The 21,152-nt window shown below is 34.8% G+C and overlaps 1 protein-coding gene, 2 long non-coding RNA genes and 1 other non-coding gene across 4 annotated transcripts; 1 reads left to right on the top strand and 3 right to left on the bottom strand.

Annotated features, from left to right (window-relative positions):
• Nucleotides 1-217: 217 nt before the first annotated feature.
• On the bottom strand, nt 218-290 carry Trnav-aac (transfer RNA valine (anticodon AAC)). Its single transcript has one exon. It is a non-coding gene; the product is annotated as a tRNA-Val (tRNA).
• A 6,620-nt stretch (nt 291-6,910) lies between these two features.
• On the top strand, nt 6,911-7,699 carry LOC135126500 (uncharacterized). The gene is made up of 2 exons (XR_010280050.1): nt 6,911-7,008; nt 7,072-7,699. It is a non-coding gene; the product is annotated as an uncharacterized LOC135126500 (long non-coding RNA).
• Nucleotides 7,362-7,910, bottom strand: LOC135126499 (uncharacterized). The gene is made up of 2 exons (XR_010280049.1): nt 7,752-7,910; nt 7,362-7,698 (listed from the first exon to the last, which is right to left on the bottom strand). It is a non-coding gene; the product is annotated as an uncharacterized LOC135126499 (long non-coding RNA).
• Nucleotides 7,911-14,386: 6,476 nt separating this feature from the next.
• LOC135126937 (uncharacterized protein K02A2.6-like) lies at nt 14,387-20,034 on the bottom strand. The gene is made up of 2 exons (XM_064053177.1): nt 15,055-20,034; nt 14,387-14,895 (listed from the first exon to the last, which is right to left on the bottom strand). Exon 1 carries the CDS (start codon nt 19,533-19,535, stop codon nt 15,474-15,476), a length of 4,062 nt encoding a protein of 1,353 aa, XP_063909247.1. The 5' UTR covers nt 19,536-20,034; the 3' UTR covers nt 14,387-14,895; nt 15,055-15,473.
• Between the last annotated feature and the right edge of the window lie 1,118 nt (nt 20,035-21,152).

Here is a 21,152-nt window from a genome sequence, read left to right as displayed (position 1 = left end):
GAATCTGAGAAAATCGTAATAATTTAAAAAACTAGATTCGTAACTTTGATGAAAATCGACTGAAAACAGTCAGCTTTTTCATATTCGTCTCTAGACTAAGGCCAAGAGTCCAGTTACTAGTGGTGAATAATTTATTGGGGTTTTCTGCTAATTTTAAATAATTAAAAAAAAAATTAATTACTTTACGACTGGTAATAAATAGGTAAAAAAAAAAGAGTGTTTCCGCCCGGGATCGAACCGGGGACCTTCCGCGTGTTAGGCGGATGTGATAACCACTACACCACGGAAACATCTTACTTAACTGTGCGTTCTGAAATGTGATAACGGTAAACATCACTTATATTTAACAAAATGACTATTATATTTTTTTGCAATTATAAATAAACAATATAAACTGTAAAACATATCTATTTATCTAGGATATATGTAATAAATTTATATAATGAACTACACCGAAAGGTAAACGTATGTGTGTCAATCTAATATAAGGCTTTCATCAATGTTTCTTCCTTCCAGTGACCCGTGAAATTTAAAATATTAGACTTCTGAGTAATGATGGACATTTTGGACTTTTATTTTAATTCCAGGCAATTTGTTGTAATAAAATAGTACGATGGCACATAAATCATTAATTAAATAATTAAACTTCTTTGGAAATGGTTCCCGCTCCAGAAAGTTACTTAATCAAATACCTATAATTTGAATAAGAAATTAAGAAAAACGTTAAACATAGACAAACATCTGCAGAGATATTCGTTTAGTGTGGTTGACCGTCTAGAAAACTAGAACTGTCACTTTTTAGGTTGATAGTTGGTTAAGGGATTGGTAGTCGGTTGGTAAGGCAGAGAAAGTGCCCCCACTTGTCGTCTATTTTTTGGCGATGTTGCTTGTGAATGTAAACACGTGGTGAAAATAAGGGTAAGGCAAATTAAGTTTGTGGGTTTCTCCCCCAACAAGCGTAATTAATTATTATTAATGTTTTTCTGATCTGAAATGTTCTGAATTTTCATCGATGTCAACATGTGGTGTCAATTTTTGTTATTGTTTGTAAATTCACAGTTCATGGTAAGCTTTGCAACTGTTTCTGGTTCAAACTTAATACAATTTAACAGTCATGGAATTGTACCTAGAAACCACGTGTTAGGAAATTTACTTATTCAGAATTCACTCTTTTAATTACAGCAAACCCAGAATGTGTTTGCGAGCGGCGGGGGTGCGCAGTTGACGCATTTGTAAGCTCATTCCACCCAACACAGTACAATAACAAAGTGCATTGGCCGCCATTGGCGTATATAAGATTTTTTTAGCATACGATGACCTCTACGAACCGCAAACCAGTATCACGCCACTGGAACTACCCTTCCACTGCGCCCTTATGACGTCATCTGCGGACTTGTATCCCCACCGCTCGCCATCACATTCTGGGTTTGCTCTATCAAGTTATAACTAAAGTTCATTTGTAACACACTTCTTACTCGAGATTAACAATAATTCATCTATGGTGTTTAAACTAACCTAAACGTTGATCCATTTTGGGAGAAAGGACCTTGAAATTTACACCATCAAATTCACACCCTTGTGGACCCGAAGAACGCGAAGGCTTTAATATTTTCTTACAAGTTTAATAGTTTCTTGCAGGTCTAATTATTCTCTTCCAGGTTTAATAATTTTCTTGCAGCTTGAATTTGAACACTTATAATCGAAGTACGCTGAGCGTTTCCGAGACCAACTTGTGTAACTTCTTTGTTGCTTGAAATCGTTGATATATTGTGGTATCATTTAACATCATGTACATTCTTTGTTGGTTGAAACTCTTGATAGAGTGTGGCGTAATTAATTTAAAGGAGTAATTGTAATACTCATTCACTCATCATTAATTAATAATTAAAACAAAAATGCACAGGTTCGCGTGGCGAAAGCGAGTAACATGGTTTCTCGCTAAGTTTGCGGGTTTGTCATTGCCCAAATAGATGGGAACACCCGCGTCTGAGTGATGCATAACTTGGCCCAATAGTTGGTTGTTTTGCGAAGACGGGGTAAAGCGTATAATATGCGGCATACTTTTTTGGGCATAGAAATATGGAGTGTGTGTTATACCTGTATATAGATCGAGAATTAATTATAGCATAATTTTCTTTCATTCTCTTGTTTTTTGAAAAGTCGTTTGGGTTAGGTTTTCCATACATTCGTAGTGATCCACATTCTCTAAGGTTAGATGACAGCAGTAAAATCGGATCTTTTGTGTACAACTTGTTTACCTTTATTGTAACATTCATGACCATATTTACTTGTGAATTATTTCTTGCATGAATTTTTTACTTCCCGACTGTAAACTAAAGAAGTGTTAGTAGAGTCCACTTGATGAACGGTCAATTCCATCTGAGCATTTCATAGCTCCTAAAATTTGAAAAAGTTGGTCTCCCTTTTCCAGCTGTCTGTCTTGTGTGCTCCATCATCTGCCATTCGTCATTAATATATCTTCTATTCACGATTTTATTGGACAGATAACCTTCAAAACTACTAAACCTACTGTGAAATTTTAGACGTATTTTAAGGATATTTTTAATTTGTCTGGTCATTCCCGCGATAAAATTAATGACATCATGTTATACTTTTTCAGAGTAAACCGTATTTAAAAAATCCAAAAGTTACACGGTTCTGTACCTGTATTTATTAATCCACTTCAACCACGTCCAATCGTCCATGTAGTTTTTTGGAATAAGTGAAAGTCCGTCATACTCAACATGGAATCTCTAAATTTAATTGAGGAAATGAAAAAAACGCTCAAAATCTATTGCATATTTAATCAGATGAAGTTATTGTTGAAACCTGTTTCGAGAAATCGCTGCTATGTTTGATTAGTTAATTAGTTTTCATTTAAATTTTTCAATATTCGACTAATGTCGAAACATGTTTTGACAATAACTTCACCCTCTGATCAAATATGGAACAAATTTTTAGTCTTTTTTCTACTCCTTTAATTAGATTTTTGGAAATTGAAAATTAGCACTGAGTTCTTCATGCTTTCCAAATGCCTTATGATGTCACCGCAAAATTTTGTTTCGCAACATGCTCCTTTGTGGTTTAACAACGTTATCTATATTTTTGATATCTATACGAGTTATCGTGAAAAAAATAAGAGTAAAATTTGGCGAGATACTAAAACTGATTTAATGATTAGAAAACAAAAAATAAATGTTTGTTAAAAATGTTCTTTGATATTTATATAGGCGTTACTATAAAAAATATGCAATTAAACTAAACTCGTTTAATTGATTGTGCTTGTTCATACCTTGAAATGTTGCCACCTCGTTGTAATACGCATAGCTATTGTCTTTGCCATTTCTATTGAAACACAACCTGTTGACTTTTGCTTAAAATTTAGCAATTGGTAACAGCTTTCGGCTGATTGACAACGGCTTTTAGTTAGAAAATTGTCTAAATATGAACGTTGCCAAATTTACGATTAACAAGTGGTGTTTCAATAGAAATGGCAAAGACTATACTGATTAATGTTCCTATTATAGGGACTTTGAATACTCATCGCCTGTCACAAATATCAATTTCCTAAGATTTTTCAATGTGTTTGTTAGATAGGCAACCAATATTTCACAAGGAAATGTGAATTGTAAATGGATGTACGGTGATCTTTCACAATCGGCTTGTATGTATAAATTAAAAATTACAGTGCTGAAAACACAATTAATATTGTCTCAATGGAGATAAATGATTCTTGTTAAGTAAAAGCTGTTTCCATGATGATTTTGTATAAATTAGAAAGACTGAACATTTTTCAACTGCAAAGTTTAGAGTGATAATGTGGTTTTCTTGCAAATTTGTCTTCAATGAATGTTTCTTTGCTGTGTGACAAAGACAACATCTAATATACAGGGTGGTAATTTTATCTGTTCGCGCCTGACAATTTTTGCATAGGCAACATATTATACACCCCAGAGACGACTATTTTTTTTTAAATAAGCAATCATAGCGATCACAGAAAAAAGATGACAAAGATGTCAATGCCAAATAATGACAAAATTGAAAAAATTAATACTCAATTTATTAATGGATCAGATTACAACGAAAAGGAATTTATAATAAATGTTCAAAATGCCTGCCTCCACTATCTTCACAAAGTCCTATCCTACGTTCAAAATTTCTACGAACTCTAACATGTCGGGAGTTATATGTAGATCTTCATGACGCTATTATCCTTTCACGTAAGTGGTTTTCATTTTCAATTGAGATACTATAAACGTCATTTTCCACCTTCCTCTAAAGAAAAAAATCTAATGGCGTTAGATCAGGGCTCCGTGCAGGCCAAGCGTACTCTTCTCTAGCAATTGGTCCAAACGTTCTGTGTAAATAGTTCCTAATCTCTCTCTGATAATGAGCGGGAGCGCCATCATTTTGAAACCAAATTATTCTTCGTATGTCTAGCTCTACGTTTTCTAACAGTTCGGGTAAAATATTCTTTAAAAAATTTAGATACATAGGTCCGTTTAAAGTTCCTTCAAAAAAATGTGGACTAATGAAATAGTTACCAACAATTCCACACCAAGCATTAACTTTGAAAACTTCTTTGAAATGCTTTTGCTGATACCAATGGGCATTTTGTTGGGCATAGTAATGTGAGTTGTGTCTGTTGGTAAATGTGGCTTCATCCGTATACAAAACGTTAAATAAAAAATCTTAATTGTCTCTTAATTGAGCCCTCACGAATTCGCAAAACACTAACCGTCGGATAAAATCGCGTTCTGTTAAATGTTTGACAATTGTCACAAGGTATGGATGAAATCGGTTTGCCTTTAAGATGTTGAAAACCGAACCCAAACTAATCTCCATTTGTCTTGCAATCTGTCTTTGACTCACGTGGGGATTTTCGGCTACAATTTCAGTTAGAGCAGCTTCATTATCCGGCGTTGCTACAGTTCGATTTCTAACTTTTTTTTTTAATTGCCCAAATTCTCGTAAATTTTTTTCAGGTTTTCTAAACGCTTGATTTGAGGGAGTTCTTCTATTGGGATATTGCCTGGAGTAGAGACAAACACCAGCATCAAACTTTTTGTCACACTTTCCCAATTAATAGTATGTCTGTTTTTTCAGAATTCGAAAACATTTTAAAGTAAACGAAAATTGAAAATAATTGGCTGACAGAAATAATTTGTCATAATTTTGGTTCTGATCATTGCTATCTATGCGTTCATTATTATTTAAAAATAAAAATTAATCAAAGTTGTTTATGAAACGTAAAATGGGTTGCCTATGCAGAAATATTCAGGCGTGAACAGATAAAATGAACACTCTGTATAATAAGTATATATATAACTTATTGTTTTTCGGAATATGTTAATAAACTCAGTTTTCGTTTCTTTTATTTGCTTATTTAATTGGCTCGCACTCAAAAATACCTACCTACATTGTTCTATATTTAGGGTCATCGGTAAACTTCACTCCACCTTGTGTCAAAAAATTATGAAAAACCAAGGAAAAACATTCAGTGGAATTCTAGAAGCGTCCATTGAAGTCGCTTATAAAAAGTGAAATGAGCCAGTTTTAGTGGGATGGAACTACTTGCAACACTACTCGGCTCTTACAAAGGAAATTCAGAACACGTTTTCTGTACTTACAGGGACTACTAATTAGCTTAATCGTTCCGTAAACTTAATATCGTCGTATTTCTTCTACCTACAGTTATTAAAAAGTAAGGCAAATCATCAAATCAATGTAAAACAGAGGCCCAGAGACCGTTTTTTGAACAACGGCACGATGCTAACAAGATATTTTATCACCTTTTGTAAATCAACTCCATGCCGATGAATTGGCGATAAGATATTTTTAACAAGATGGTGCCACAACCCATACAGCTGGACTCACAACTGCTTTATTACGAGAGTTTTTTGCAAATCGCCTCACTCAGTCAAAACACAGAACCTGTGGCCACCAAGGTCTTTGTATCTTACACCGAGAGATATTTTCCTATGGCTATATCTCAAAAACTCGATTTACCATAGCCTCATTGACAACCCAAACGAATGAAGGCGAAGGATTACTGCAAAAATGATGGAATTAACGCAAAATCCTTGCTACAAAATGTTATTTATGCAGTTAATAGACGACAAAGTCAGACGTACCTACTTAACATAAAAGAGACAACATATTCAACATTTATTTTAGCGTATAATAAATTGTCTCAAGTACCTATCACGTGTTTATTTGTTGGAACTAATCGAAAACATTTTTTGTTGTGAACATCACCGTCACAGAAAAAAGTGGCGCATCTTGAAACTCTACCTTTATTATGGTATTTTTGTGTTTTGTTATTTTATTTTACAGTCTTCAAACACATGCAGATTAAAAGTCAAGGAGGCATTTTTGATCACCCGATATAAGATCCTTAATTTTTACATACTAGTAATATCAATTCTATATTTGTTCTTAAAATACTTCCACCAAGGTAAGTCAAGAATTGTTCTATATGTTTTGTTGACTATTATTTTTCCACCGAAGGCAAAAATTCAACAGAAATACTGCATAATGTATTACATCCTATCTATTGGGGGTCATTAATTGTGCTGAAATGTAAAAGTTCTGTAATATTACACTCCTCTAGAGCAGAGTGAAATCAGAAGAATAAAACCAAGACCGACACAATAAATATAACAAAATTTTGTGATTCTGGTAAACCTAGCTCATAAAACACAGAAAAACATTGTGTCAATTTTTAAATTTAAAACGACTAAAATATTCTCCGTATAGACTATAGGTGTTTGAAGTTGACAATTCAAAATTGTTAGTTACAAATGGAAATTTGTGTTGTTTTCTCCTAAATTATTTCTTAATAAAATAAAAATCACTAAAAAACAAAAGAAAACAGAAACTGGTGTTTTTTCACTAAATGTGACACTTACTTTGACAATTATTTTACTTGCAATATGGTGCTTCGTAAAGAATTACTTGAAGAATTTCAGTGTCCAGTTTGTACCGAATATATATTTCCACCAATCAGTGAGTGCCTCCGTGGACATGCCTTTTGTACAAAGTGTTCTAAAAAATTATCCGAATGTCCAGAATGCCGCTCTCCAATTGCTTACGAAAAAAATTCTACACTGGAAAAATTACACGAAAAATTAGATTTTCCTTGTAAATATTATGACCAGGGCTGTTCTTTTGTCGGACAACCAGATAAATTAGAAATTCATCAAACAGACTGCTGTCACAACATCGACAAAACATCGAAATGGTCTGAAGGAAAAATACCTGAACTTCTTTCTTTTATTGTCTTTTCTACATGCTTGCTCTTGTTTGAATTGTACTTGATTTTATAAGCAGAACAGGGCTGGTAATGTAGGCAATAAGACTATAATATTTATAACATTTACTAAGAAAATATTAAAAATTACAGCAATAAATAAGAATTACGACGAAGATGAAATGTTTCAGTTCTTTAGTTTTGCATCGACAATGGGTAATCGACAATTACGTTACAGTAGGAAAATCGTCTGAATCGTCGCGATAGTATTCATAGTCAGGACGGAAATTAAAAACTCGTCTCTTCTCATTCGTGTGTCTTCTTAGCGAAAACAAGGGTTCGAAGACAAAATCGTCAGCAGCCACAGCTAAATCATCAAGACTGTCCCTCGAAGCAGGATAAGCAAATGCAGTTGCTAACAAAAACACCAGTAAGGTGACACAAATCTATAAAAAATTGTAATTAAAAAAAGCAACTATTTGAAAGCAAAAGCACTTACCAAAACAAATGACTTCTTCATGATTTTGTAAGAATAACAGGCACTGATCACTTATTCTTCGGTGTGGTTACCGTGCAACGATGTTGCTGAGACTGAACCACCTCAGTATTTATAGGCCTTTAAAGTACCCGAAGACATAAACAAATTTACCGCTTCCTTGAAGACGCAAATGATTTTGATTTACACCTACATGTAAGTGGTGATTTTTTGTTTGAAATGTTGATTTAATTAATTGGTGGATTGCACAAAATGTCATCATAGAATCAACAACCATCATCGATCAATTATGTGTCCCAAAATATTTAAAAAAAAACGTTGATTTTAAATAATATAATTAATTTGTCTTATTGATAGTAAGTACTAGTTGTCATCAATATTTATTAAACAAATCAGCGTACAATTATCGCTGAATCTCCGCTAAAAATATTCCCTTCTAGATTCACGAGTTTAACGGAATGTTGCAATATGATTCAGACTGTAATCAAGTTGAATTTATTCTATTGTTAGCGGGTCGATGTCAGTTGGCGCTGATATTACGCACATCTTATTAGACTTTGATTATTCCTATATAAATAAAAACCTATACGTACGCAAGCATAGTACTATTATAAATTATCGTTGATTCTATTTATAGAAAAATTACAATTTTCAAACAAATTTCTTTCGTGTTTTTGTTTCGTACATGCAAATTTTTCGCTAATAAATTGTAGATGTTCTAGTTTCATAACTATTGGTAAAAGTAAATTATGTTTAGGTACTGACTGGAAGATTTTTTACGTAGTACCTGAGGATCGAAGGGTGATTTTTTACACAAGCATATAGACTTTGATACAACCTAGTTGGAAAACCCATAAACCAGTATTTTATAAATAAATTATACGTCTACAATTTTTCCTTTTAATTTAAAAAATGTTCATTTGAAGTTAAGGGGTTGCGTATTATAAAGGCTGTAAATAATAACGAGCGTTCAAATAAAAACGACGTCAAGCTAGCTTTGGAAATTTGAACGTAGGGCTTAGTGAATAATTCGTTCACATTTCCAAAGCCAACTTGACGTCGTTTTTATTTGAACGCTCGTTATATTTCATTTGAAAAATTTCGGAGATATCAGTTTATATGAGTTCTACACATTTTCAGTAAAATTCGTTGAAGTTATACTTTTTTTTTTTAATGCGCCTTTATTATTTTCAAATTTGATCATGTTTTTTTAGCAATATTGCTAAACGTTACTGATTCTAACTATGTAACTTTTATTGTGTTAATGTTTTTTCGTACTTTATTACTTGAAATGACAAAGTAGCAATTGCAACCAGAAAATCATATATACTACGCAGAAATACAATTTGAAAACTATCTTTGATATTTCATACCGTTTTTTTTAAGTAAAACATAAATTATCTGTTTTGTGTAACATCATGGAAATAGTATCAGTTTAAATGAGGAAAAGACCGATGTGATTTCGATGTATGATTAGTGGTTCACGGCTGTGTAGAGAACATTATCCTTACAGAAGATGCCCTGATGACGATGAGATCTTGTTTTGAATTTGTTTGTTTTTGATTTTAACCTAACAATTGACGTTTATTTCCAAATTATCAAAACCAAACAGCTAACTAGGTATATATGTTTAACTTAAAACAAAAATGAAAGTAAATATCAAAGACTGCTATGAAATTGTACTGTTGGTTGCGTTTTGAATTTTTCAGGTGTGGAGCTTCTCGTGAATAACCCTGTATATAATTCGGTAATGATTGTTTTCGTCCAATAAAAAATATTTAAACACGTTCATCATTTCAATTTACGTATATATGGCGTCAGTTTAAAAAATTTTAACTCAAGGACAAGTACTGTAACAGCAGAAGAAATTAAAAAAATTTTTAAAATCAGCAGTACCTATTCATTCTATTATTTATTGCCAAAAACTAAAACAAAAATGCTGATAGATTCTAAAATACGGCACAAAAATCTAAGTTTAAGATAAAAAAAAATCACTACGAAATTTTAAATACCATGATAACAAAAATTTTGTAATAAGATGTACAGAAATGATGTTCCAAGTGCTTCAGAAAATCGATACATGTTTTAAATTTGTAACACAGCTGCGAAATCTTTTCTTGATGCATGTTCGCAAGTATAGGTTATAATTAAAAATTTCTATATTTAGCTGTTGCTTTTCAAGGTTTTTTATATTTCTGGTTCCATGTTTTTTTATAAAAATTTTTTTGTGAAAGTGGTAAAAGGTACCTATCCTTACAATAATTAGTGGTCGTGAAGACAGTAACACGCAAGCACTTTCCACCTTTATGTGATAAATGACACACTAATTCAATTCCTAAAAATTTAGTATTCAATTTATTACTCTATTTCGTTATGGAAAACTAAATTTTCCGTACCAGTTGTACAAGGATCGTACACATTGTTAGCGTGTTGTGTGATAATATTGATAATTACAACCATTATACGTTTCTCTAATAGATTGTATTTGAATTTCTAAGTTTAGCACAGTTATTTCATTCATAGAAAAAATATGTTGCAATATTCTGGTAATACTACATTTATAAAATTGTTAGAGAAATGATTAATTTCGATTATGATTAAATCAAATCTATTCACATCTTCTCATTTCTCTTTGCATACAATTTTACCTCAACGAAATGAATATTTATAGATCAAGACAATAGAAAAACATATTTTGACCCGTTGAAGTATACTGTCATTGTTAATTTACTAACATTGCACTTGCCGCAGCAATAATAAGACATGTGGCAACGCTGCACACAAAAAATATGATAAGTTTTACTGCGAAAAAACTAATAATAATAATAATAATTTAATCTTGTACTTCCAAGAAAAACTATTTTGTTGCATCGATTTAATTTAAAATCCACGTGTAGAATTAATAAATTGGAGTTACAAATATCCACTTTGCATTCCTCTTCAAAATGTTTATTTACCTGAAGTACTTATGACTGTCAACGTTTCCCATTGTTAACTGTGTGAACCTGGTTTTTGGTAACAATATATTCTGAACACTTAAGATAGGTTTTTAAAAGTTTTTTGTATTGTTTAATTACTAAATAATTGTCAAAAGTGATAGGTATGTTTTAAATAGATTGTGGTGACCAAATTTTAATTAAAATTTTGCGCTGAAACAAATTAACAACGGCGCGAAGTCGCATTTGAGTAATTTGAATTTGAAAAAAATTTCAAATTAAGGAAATCGTTAAACATGGGCAACCATGTGCAAGTTTAGGTCTTTTCTGGTAGTTGGTAGCTCTTTTAGGGAATTTCTGGGGAGTATCTAATAAGAGGGTTGGAAGAAATTAGCTTGCTTGGTAAATAGAAGGTGGAGATGCGTCACTGTTGTTTTGTTTTTGGTGAGCAAAAAAACACGGTAAGGAAGCTACTTAGATTAAGTTTAGTTGGTTTCGTATTTAAAAAGGGGGAGCTTTTATTTAACCATAATTAATCGTACCGATTGACGACGCTACAGTTTCCCCAATAAGCGTAACTAATTATTGCTGTTGTTCCAAGCGGAAATATGCGAATTTTCGACCGACGCCAACACGTGTGGTGTAAATTTGTTTTATTGTTTGTAAATTCACAGTTCATGTCAAGATTTTAGTCGTTAACTGGTTCTAACACAATTTAAGAGTATTGAGTTTGTTCAGATAAAGCAATTGCTGGAAGATTTCATGAAATTCACTTAGTCAGGACTCATCCTTTGTTTATCAAATTATAAATAAGGTTTCTGGATGCTTATACTTAAGTGTTACATTATAACACTTCTTAATTCCTCACACAAGATTATTAATAATTCATTTACGGCAGTTAAATTAATCTAACATCCCACTTTGGGAAAAGAGAGTGCGATACAATTTATAGTATCGTGGGGGATTAAAATTTTTCCCCTTAGGCAGTTATCATCATCACATCACCAAGACATTTTTCTCGCCACGTGGGAAATTATACCACCCAGACGCATATTTCTCGCAACGTGAGATGCATATTGTGTTTGTTTACCATGTGTTTATTTGGGACAAGCTGGGAACAGTCTACGATATAAACTCTCAAACAGAATTGCTTGAAGTAACTGGTCACTTGGATCAAGGCATAATTTAATATCATGTAACTTCTTTGTCTGAATCGTTGATAATATGGGACATAATTTAATATCATGTAAATTATTTGTTTGAATCGTTGATAAAGTGGGACATAATTTAACATCATGTAAATTCTTTGTTTGAATCGTTGATAAAGTGGAGAATAATTTAACAACATATAAGTTCTTTGATTGAATCGTTGATAAAGTGTGGCAAATATTAACCTCATGAAAATTTTCTTTAACTTACAATTTTAGCCTCAGTAATTTTCTTTGCTCTATAATTTAAATTGAACGTAAATTTTCATGCTCTGCAGTTTCTAACCTCACATAATTTTTTTGTCTGTACAAGTTTACTTCAAGCCAGATCTTTTTTTTTGTTTTTATCAATCTTTGCTAGTTTTTTTTCAAGCACATATTTTGTTGATGAATGCTTCCATCATATAAACTGTCTGATGTCCAATCTTAATCTCAGAAAAGAATTCTTTGCTGTTTAGAGAGTGTATGGCGAATTTAAATTTTGTTGATTGCTCTTTTGAAACTTTAACATTTGTTCGGTTGTAGTTTAATATTCGAGTTATAGAAAAAGAACATTTAAATGGGATTGGGGTAAATAACACAGAAACACGTGGCAGAAGCGAAGGGCGCGATTCCTAGTCGAGCTGGCAGGATTTGTCGCGCCATCTGCACAAAAGACGCGGATCTTGAATAGTAGTCAGAGGAGCGGTTTGACCCAATAGGCGGGATTTCCAACCACGAGTTTGCGACCGTAACGGCCTGTTCGCGCAGCACGTTTCTTCCTGATAGAGGGGTGTTGGGCAGCATGCTTGCCGATAGAGTAGAATCACCGTCGTGGTGGAAGAACAGCCACAACCAGGAGCCCCAAACTCCGCTTGAGTTACAACGCTATGCTCTAGAATGAAATTGATATAGTTCGATCGCCACACTCCTATAACGCTCTGGTGCCGCTGTCGCTGTGCATATTTTTATTAAAATTTTGTTCTCTTGTTAACCGCCATAATTTTAAATTTGCCACCGCATTTCCGTAATAACGTGTGTATTTGCATTCAGATACTTTACTTCATACTTTTCTTTGTTTTTATTAAATTTGTGATATTCAAATAGTCATTGATTCAGAACGTTTAATTTGATTTCATTCAAAGTTAGGCAAGTTTTTTTTGTGGCTGAGCACTAAGAGGTGTCTTCAACCAGCACAACTTAGTCGCAGCTTTTTTTTTCTTTTTTTGTTACTGGAGGAATAAATGATTTTATTCAATTTTGACATGTAAACAAACGTTTATTTTGCCGTCAGTAGGCCACTAAAGCTTTGGTTTATCCGGTAGCACCATAAAATGTTTAAACCGCTAGCGAAATAAAATTTTTATTTTGCTGTTTTAAAACCATGGTTACCATTTCTGTAATTTCTCCAGTGTCTTGCTGCTCTTTCCATCTAAAGAACTTTTGATACACTTTCTGATCTGGTGTTTTCTGGGACCAAGTTTTGTCGTTAGAATCTTGCATGATTTTGCAATTTTTCGATAATTTTAGTTTGTTTAAAATAAACAAACAACCGTCGCCAGAGTCACATACTACACACACACACCTGATATTGTACACTAAATTCTACACATATAAAACTTTTATTTGGTCGCTGTCAATTCTGACGTTTCTCGAGTCTGCTGAACTTTGAATCACCAATTTTTTCACAATTTGGGACTTGGGGTTGTCAAAATTGAATAAAATTTTGTATTACACTCGCGGTTAAAATGAATGTGTAACTCGCGGTCTTAAGGCGTTCGCGGCATACGCCGCTCTCGCCTTAAACTGACCGCTCATTAAACATTCACTTTAACCGCTTGTATAATAAATAACTATTGTGCCCTCCCGATTAACTCGATGATAATACATTCGCGAGTGATGTTGCGGCAAATTTAAACTATGGCAGTCGGAAAATCAGCAAACGAGCTACAGGGGACGTTAATACACACCACATCGGTATGTCCAAAAAACTTGCCGCATATTATACTCTCTACCCCGTCTTCGCAAAACAACCAGCTATTGGGCCAAGTTGCGCGTTCCACGCGAAAGCGGGTCACCCCATGAAGTTAAAAAATCCATTCGGGTAAATGACAAAAAAAAAACGCAATTAAGAATTCAAATCCGATCCTTTTCGAATTTATAACGATAACTGAATGAGTGACACATGTGAAATAAACACACGGTCCACAATATTATTAATTTGACTGATGAAAATTTTCAAGGCTCTTTCTTTCAGAATGGACCAACGCTTAAGATTAGTTAAAATACCATGTGAACTGTTATAAATCTTGAATGAAAAGTTTTGAAGTGTGGATCCAGATATTTTAGATACATCGTTAATTAAAATAAGCTGGGCCTGAATAACCGAATTTCCACTACGTGTTTTATATGAACATCTACACTGCAGTTACACTGTATTGATGAACAATTAAAAATTTCAAAATGAACTGGGAATTTACAAACAATAAAACGAGAATTATAGGTACCTGTTTATGGAATACTCATTGACAATTCACATTTAGAAAATCATTAATAAACTGTCATTTCACTAATTACATTCTTTCCCTTTTTATGAAATTATACACAATATTGTACATACCATCACAGTATATATACCACCTTCAACACGTGTTTACACTCACATCAAAACTACAAACAAATAACGCGCCAAAAACAGGAAGTGAATGACCTTTCAGAATTTTAACTGCACTATACTGCAAAAATTCCTGGCACCACCAACGTAAATGGTGGCCTTCTAGCATTCTCCCTAACGCTCTAATCCTGCATGGGTGATTGTCAACGTTATTAAACGTTTTTATTATTATTTTTTTAAATTCGGCTTGGTGACATTGTTTTTTTCCCTCTCAGCGTGAAATTTGAATTTCAAAATCAGAACACCACAAGCTCCAGGGTGGTTGTCGCTGATGATGAAGCCACCAAATGGTCATCCTGCAGGGGCAGTAAAGGCGAGTCTCGGAGCGTCCAGGCGGTCGGTCATCGTGACTGAAAATACGATAAAATTTTAAACTTGAGTGAGCCTTTAACGAGCGACACTGCATTACTTAATTAATTTTATATACTAAATTGGACCATCGACCAATACATCAAGCTACCTAATGGTAGAAATCTTTATCCCTAAGATATTTAATAAAGTAAACCTACCTAGATATTATGACCAGTTCAGCAATTAGAAACTCTGCAGCTTTCATTCGGCAACCATTTATTAGGTGAGTGAAGACTACTTGACCTCTTTTGTGCCGAATATCAAAGTGAAGGGAATTGTGGGGTACTATCGAACGTTCTTTGATTCTCAATTTTTACTTCAGTAGCGTAAACTAGAGTGTTGTGTATTCCGTAATCACAGGTATAAGACACAATAATAAGACGTCAGATTATTGTAGGTTTATTCACCACGTTTGTTCCACACGTGTGTATCGACATGGCGTCCATGACACCCTTGCATTGGCTATTGCTGGTTGCATATATAACACATCTCCCTCTTTAACTTACAACTACAAAATATTCCTCCTAACAATGAAATTTACCTAAACTAACTAAAATAATATTTACAGGTTGAAATCTTACATACTAACAATAAAATCATCTAGGATCTTTGGGGTTTTCCTAATTCTAGATGGTCTAATACATTCATGTGCTGCGGGAGGACACATTGGCTCGGTGGCTGGTAAAGGATGAGTGTCCTGACGTGTGTTGTTCATACCTGCTGGTACAGGATCCAGATTAGTGGAAGTGCTACGTACTGGGGCAGGGATGGGTAGTTGTGGTAACGTAGGATCGTAATTTATGGGCATTCCGATTTTCACATTGCAATGTCCTCTGTGCTGTTTAATGGCGGTGCTTTTACTCAATACTGATTCGCAACCCTCACTCCTTTTCTTTATTTGATTTGGGTGACGTTTCCACACCGTTCCAGATGCGAGCTGGCATAAATAAGTGGCGTTGCCAATTGTTTTTATTATTTTCGCATCAACCCATTTCCTCTCGGTTGTCCGATAGTCTCTGATTATGACTTTGTCGTTGATTTTAAAAGTTCGACTTGTAGTTGGTTCGCGGGGTATTTTTTTTGAGACATGGTCAGTACGAGTCATTAGATGAAACCTTGTACGTAATTCTCGACCAAACATAGCACTAGCTGGAGATATTTTGGTCGTCGTATGCGGTGTGTTTCTATAAACTAGCAGGAAACGGGAAAGTATCGTCTGGATGGTGGCATTTTTATTTTGTTCATCTGCCAATGCCGACTTCAGCTTGTTTTTTACTATTTTAACACCGTTTTCAGCAAGGCCGTTACTTTGAGGGTTGTATGGCGAGATTGTCATGTGTTTGATTCCGTTCCGGTAAAAGAAAATCTCCATTTCTTCGGAGACGAAGGAAGGTCCGTTATCGGAAACAACTGTTTCTGGCAGCCCAAATCGAGAGAAGCAGTCTCTCAGCATTTCTACAGTACTCTCGCTTGTAATGTTTTTCATACTGTAAATTTCTAACCATTTAGTGCAGCTGTCTACTATGATCAGGTATTGTCTTTGCAGGAACGTGAAAAAGTCCATGTGGACTATTTCGAACGGATTAGAAGATTCCGGCCAGGATACATAGGTTTTTGGGGGATGAGATGTGACAGACAGACAAGCTTTGCACGATTTGCATATCTGTTCAATTTCTTTGTCGACTCCAGGAAACCATAAGAACGATCTCGCCATAGCTTTCATTCGCACGATGCCTTCATGAGTAGAGTGTAGTTCTTTTTTTACTATTTCTCGCATTGTGGTTGGTATCACGATACGGTCTCCAAACAACAAACAGCCATTTACCACGTGGAGGTCTAATTTGCGATTATAAAATGGTCGATAATTTTCATCGATCTCGTTTGGCCATCCCGATCGAACAAATTCTATAACCTTAGTTAAGATAGCGTCATTTGCTGTTTCTTCTTTTACCATTGTATTGTCTATCGGAATATCTACATTAGAGAAATATATGCTATTGTATTCTACTTCGTCAACTGTAAATTGCTTGTCTAGTGGTAATCGCGACAAACAGTCTGCGACTGCGTTGTCACGTCCCTTTATATGTTCAATTTGGAAATCGAAGTTTGAAAAATACAGTGCGTAGCGCTTTATTCGATTAGCATATGTCTGATTTATTTCCTTTTGTTTCCCAAACAAGTAGACCAACGATTTTTGATCTGTTCGCAAAATAAATCTCTGTCCATATAAGTATTCTTGGAATTTGTTTATGGCGAAATAGCATGCTAAACTTTCTTTGTGTACTACTGAGTAGTTCTGCTCAGCTTTAGTGTAAGTTCTTGATACACATGTCACCATTTTTTCAGTGTTGTCTGTCATCTTGTGTGCAAGAACTGCTGCTATGCCACGTTCAGAAGCATCACATGTTACAATGATGGGTAGATTAGGATCGAAGTAAGTTAGAACCGTATCAGACGCAATCTTTTGCTTAATACTTCTGAACGCTGTATCACATTTATCTGTCCATTGATATTTAACATCCTTTTTTAGTAACTGATAGAGGGGTGCTAGAGTTTCTGTAATGTTGGGTATAAATTTGCTATAATAATTAACCATTCCAATAAACGATTTAAGTTCGGTAATATTATTTGGTGGTGGAGCAGATGTTATTGCTTCGATCTTATCTTTGCTTTTACTTAAACCGTTTTCTGATAAGTCGTATCCCAGATACGAGATTTTACTTTGGAGAAACTGACATTTATCCAGGTTTACCGTTAGGCCTGCGTTTTTTAATATGGTTAGGGCTCGTCTCAAAATATCTAGGTGGTTTTCGCCACGTTTATGTCCGATTAAGATGTCATCCTGGAAGGTGAATACATTGTCGATGCCTTGAAAAAGTTGGTCAATATGTTTTTGGAAGTAAAAGCTTGCACACTTAATCCCAAAGGGCATTCGGTTAACCATGTATAATCCTTTATGCGTGGATATAGTGACCAGCTTTTTTGACGCATCATCGAGTTCGAACTGCATATACGCGTCGCTTAGATCTATTTTGGAAAATTTGTAATTTCCTTTCAGATTAGCATAAATCTGATCTATGCGTGGTAATGGATAATACACATCTACTAGATTTTTGTTGAGATTTATATAGCTACCACATATGCGTACGGTGCCATTTTTTCGCAGAACCGGGACAATATGGGAACTCCATTCTGCTGTTACGGTTGGTGTAATGATTCCTCTTTGAATCATCCTCTCTAATTCGTACTCGACTTTGGATTTAAGGGCTAAGGGTACAGGTTTCGGAGAATGGTGCTTTGGGACGGCGTTAGGCTTTAACTTCAAAGAAATCTTACCGTGTTTAAAACATCCGAGAGCTGAAGTACACACATCAGGAAACTCCCCCCTTAACGTAGTCTTCACGTCCACCACCGAGTCAATGGCGTTTATTCCTGCTGGAGTGAAAATAATGTTAAAATTATTGATGAAATCCCTGCCTAACAATCCTGTCATAGCATTTTCAATTACAAATAGTTTTAACTCACTTGCCATATCTCCATATTCTACTATAACATTTATGAATCCTAATGGTACAATTGATTCACCTGTGTAACCTTTAAACGACATTACTGTTGGATGAATTTGGTAAGTGTTCAAATTATTTACATAAAACTTGTTGCTTATTGCAGATATGCCGGAACCTGAATCTAACTGCATGCAATATTTTTTGCCATCTATTAACACAGAGAGTTCGATTGGCTTAAGAGTGTTGTTAATGTTATATATAGAGTTTAGATAATGTCCTTCGTCATATATACTAACCTCGCTTCCGCTTCCTTGTTCACTTTGTAGGGTCTCCATTGCGTTGATCTGCCTTGCCCTGCAGACACTCTGTAAGTGTCCCTTTTTGCCACATGCATTGCAGGTATAATTCTGGAACTTGCACGTTCCAGCATGTGTTTTGCCACAGCACTTACATTTCACGGTGGTTCTGCTTTGGTTCTTCACTCTTCCCATGTCATAACTTTCTTTATATTCTTCATTTGCATCTGGTTTTCTGGGTTTGTGTTGGTTTCTTCCCCGGAAGTTGCCTAGTTTACGGTGACCACTGTATACTGCCTGAATTCTGTCCTCGCTTCCTTTACCAGTGGTGTATGCTAACGCCAACTCCTTGCTGTTGGCAATTTCGATTAACTTCTCGAGACTTTGACTGACTGGTTCTTCCACTAGTCGGTCCATCACGGGTCCCTCTCGCATTCCCGACACGAACCGATCAACCAGTGTCTCTTGGAGGTGCTCAAATTTACAGTTGACCGCGAGATTTTTTAATCTTGCATACCACTCATTAGAACTTTCTTCGGCGGTTTGGTGGGCTCGGAAGAACTGAATTCGTTCCCTAAACACGTTTACTTTTGGACTGAAATGCTTTTGGAGCTCCTTTTTCAGCTCTTCTAAAGACTTGTCCTTGGGTGGAATTGGAAATGATAAATCGCGAAGTATCTTGTATACATCCGTTTCCATCTGACTTAGCAACAGGGCAACTTTGCATTTTTCGTCCACGATTTTGTTCACGAGGCAGAACTGTTCGAACCTTTCTTCGAAAATCGTGAAGTCACTGTCCGGTGTGAATGTAGGGATAATGCCGATGTAACTAGCCATGCTTGAAAGTGCTTTTCAGAACGGTTAGACTTTCTCACCTTTTCCTCCCGTTCTTGCGTTGAAAGTTACTCCCTTGTATTCATAATTTGCTCGTCGCCATACGTTGTGTATTCCGTAATCACAGGTATAAGACACAATAATAAGACGTCAGATTATTGTAGGTTTATTCACCACGTTTGTTCCACACGTGTGTATCGACATGGCGTCCATGACACCCTTGCATTGGCTATTGCTGGTTGCATATATAACATAGAGAAGTATTGTAATTTGACGAATGGTTAATTTCATGTTTTCTCCACGTTTTATGATTTTTACGAAAACCCCGGGCTACTGATTCCGGCTGTTTGTTGGCAATTTTATGAAACATATGATCTCTGAAATTGCTCTGAATATGCGTCTACGGGTGATTTATCAATGCACACACGAAATTTTGTCTGTCCACCCCCCCACAAAATTTTAATGACGTCACCTCAACAGTTTGCTAAGTAATTCCTATTTAAAAATTTCCGTGTAAATCTTTACACAATATCAAGGCCCACCGCGGATTGACCATCAAGTTCGCGGCGCAGTAAATATTCCTACTGACCGATCGTCATCATCTGCGCAGGCGGACCAAATTTAAAACATTATTACGAAAACAAAGAAAATTATTCCCCTATAAGAAAATTCTTCTGTCTATCATCGCATAGTTAAACTTACAACTCAACTTTGCAATATTTAAAAAAAAGTAGAAATACGAATTTAAGTGAGCCATAAAAATGACTTATTTAAAATTAAATTTTCTAAAATCGTAACAAGAAATTATCCGGTAACCATGCAAGTATTCTCTTTGTGGTCGTTTCAGTGTGCACTCCGAACCTCGGAAAAGTCCTTGAGAACTTTTTGTTTTTCGCCTTCCGTAACTTTTCAACCGATAAATTAATTACTTTACTTCACTTTTAACGGTTTATTTGCACACAAATTGTTTTGTCATCACGAAAATACTTTGAGAAACCTTGGATTTCATCCGAGTAGCTCAGATTTGATATGAGGAAAAATTCAGTCACTGAAATGGAAAAAAGTTATAGGACAACTTCAGAAACTTTATATTGTATTTTTTAAAAATTTGAATACAAATGGTTGCATAAAAAACAATAAGTATGTAAACCATATGCGCATAATATTCACCACTCGTCTAGACTGGTGCTGAATGTACAACGTAATAAATTCTTTTCTACACTTACTGCATTATTTAAGTTTCCTAATTAATATGTGAAAATCTTCCTCAACTACAAAAAATGCGTTTCGAAATTCTCCACGCTAAAACTAGTGAATTATTGCTTCCTATTATTATTAATAAACCCAAACTTTTTGAGTTTTTTAAAAATAAGACATTTTTTCAGTCCACTCCTGGAGTGGTTAACAAGGGCGGGTAGGTACACCCACCATTATTTATAACTTTCGATTTTTACGAATGTTAATTACCGGCTTTAAGACCAAAATTTTACAAGTGCTGTATAACACTACGAAATGAAAAAAAAAAACTTCAAGCTTGCAACTGATTATAAAATTAGGTATACAGGGTGGTGCCTCCATTTTTTTTTTCGTCACGGCAATTCAAAAATCTAAATGTTTTCA

This window comes from Zophobas morio, unplaced genomic scaffold (assembly GCF_036711695.1).
Source record: "Zophobas morio isolate AGI-343-1 ecotype UQ-CSIRO unplaced genomic scaffold, CSIRO_AGI_Zmor_V1 ptg000011l, whole genome shotgun sequence".
In the NCBI taxonomy this organism is placed as follows: Eukaryota; Metazoa; Arthropoda; class Insecta; order Coleoptera; family Tenebrionidae; genus Zophobas; species Zophobas morio.
The sequence above is the reverse complement of the archived record's forward strand: the minus strand, read 5'-3'. Positions and strand labels throughout refer to the sequence as shown.

Excerpts from the sequence above, each read along its gene's own strand:
- LOC135126937 (XM_064053177.1), bottom strand. The coding sequence starts at position 19,535 with ATGGCTAGTTACATCGGCATTATCCCTACATTCACACCGGACAGTGAC.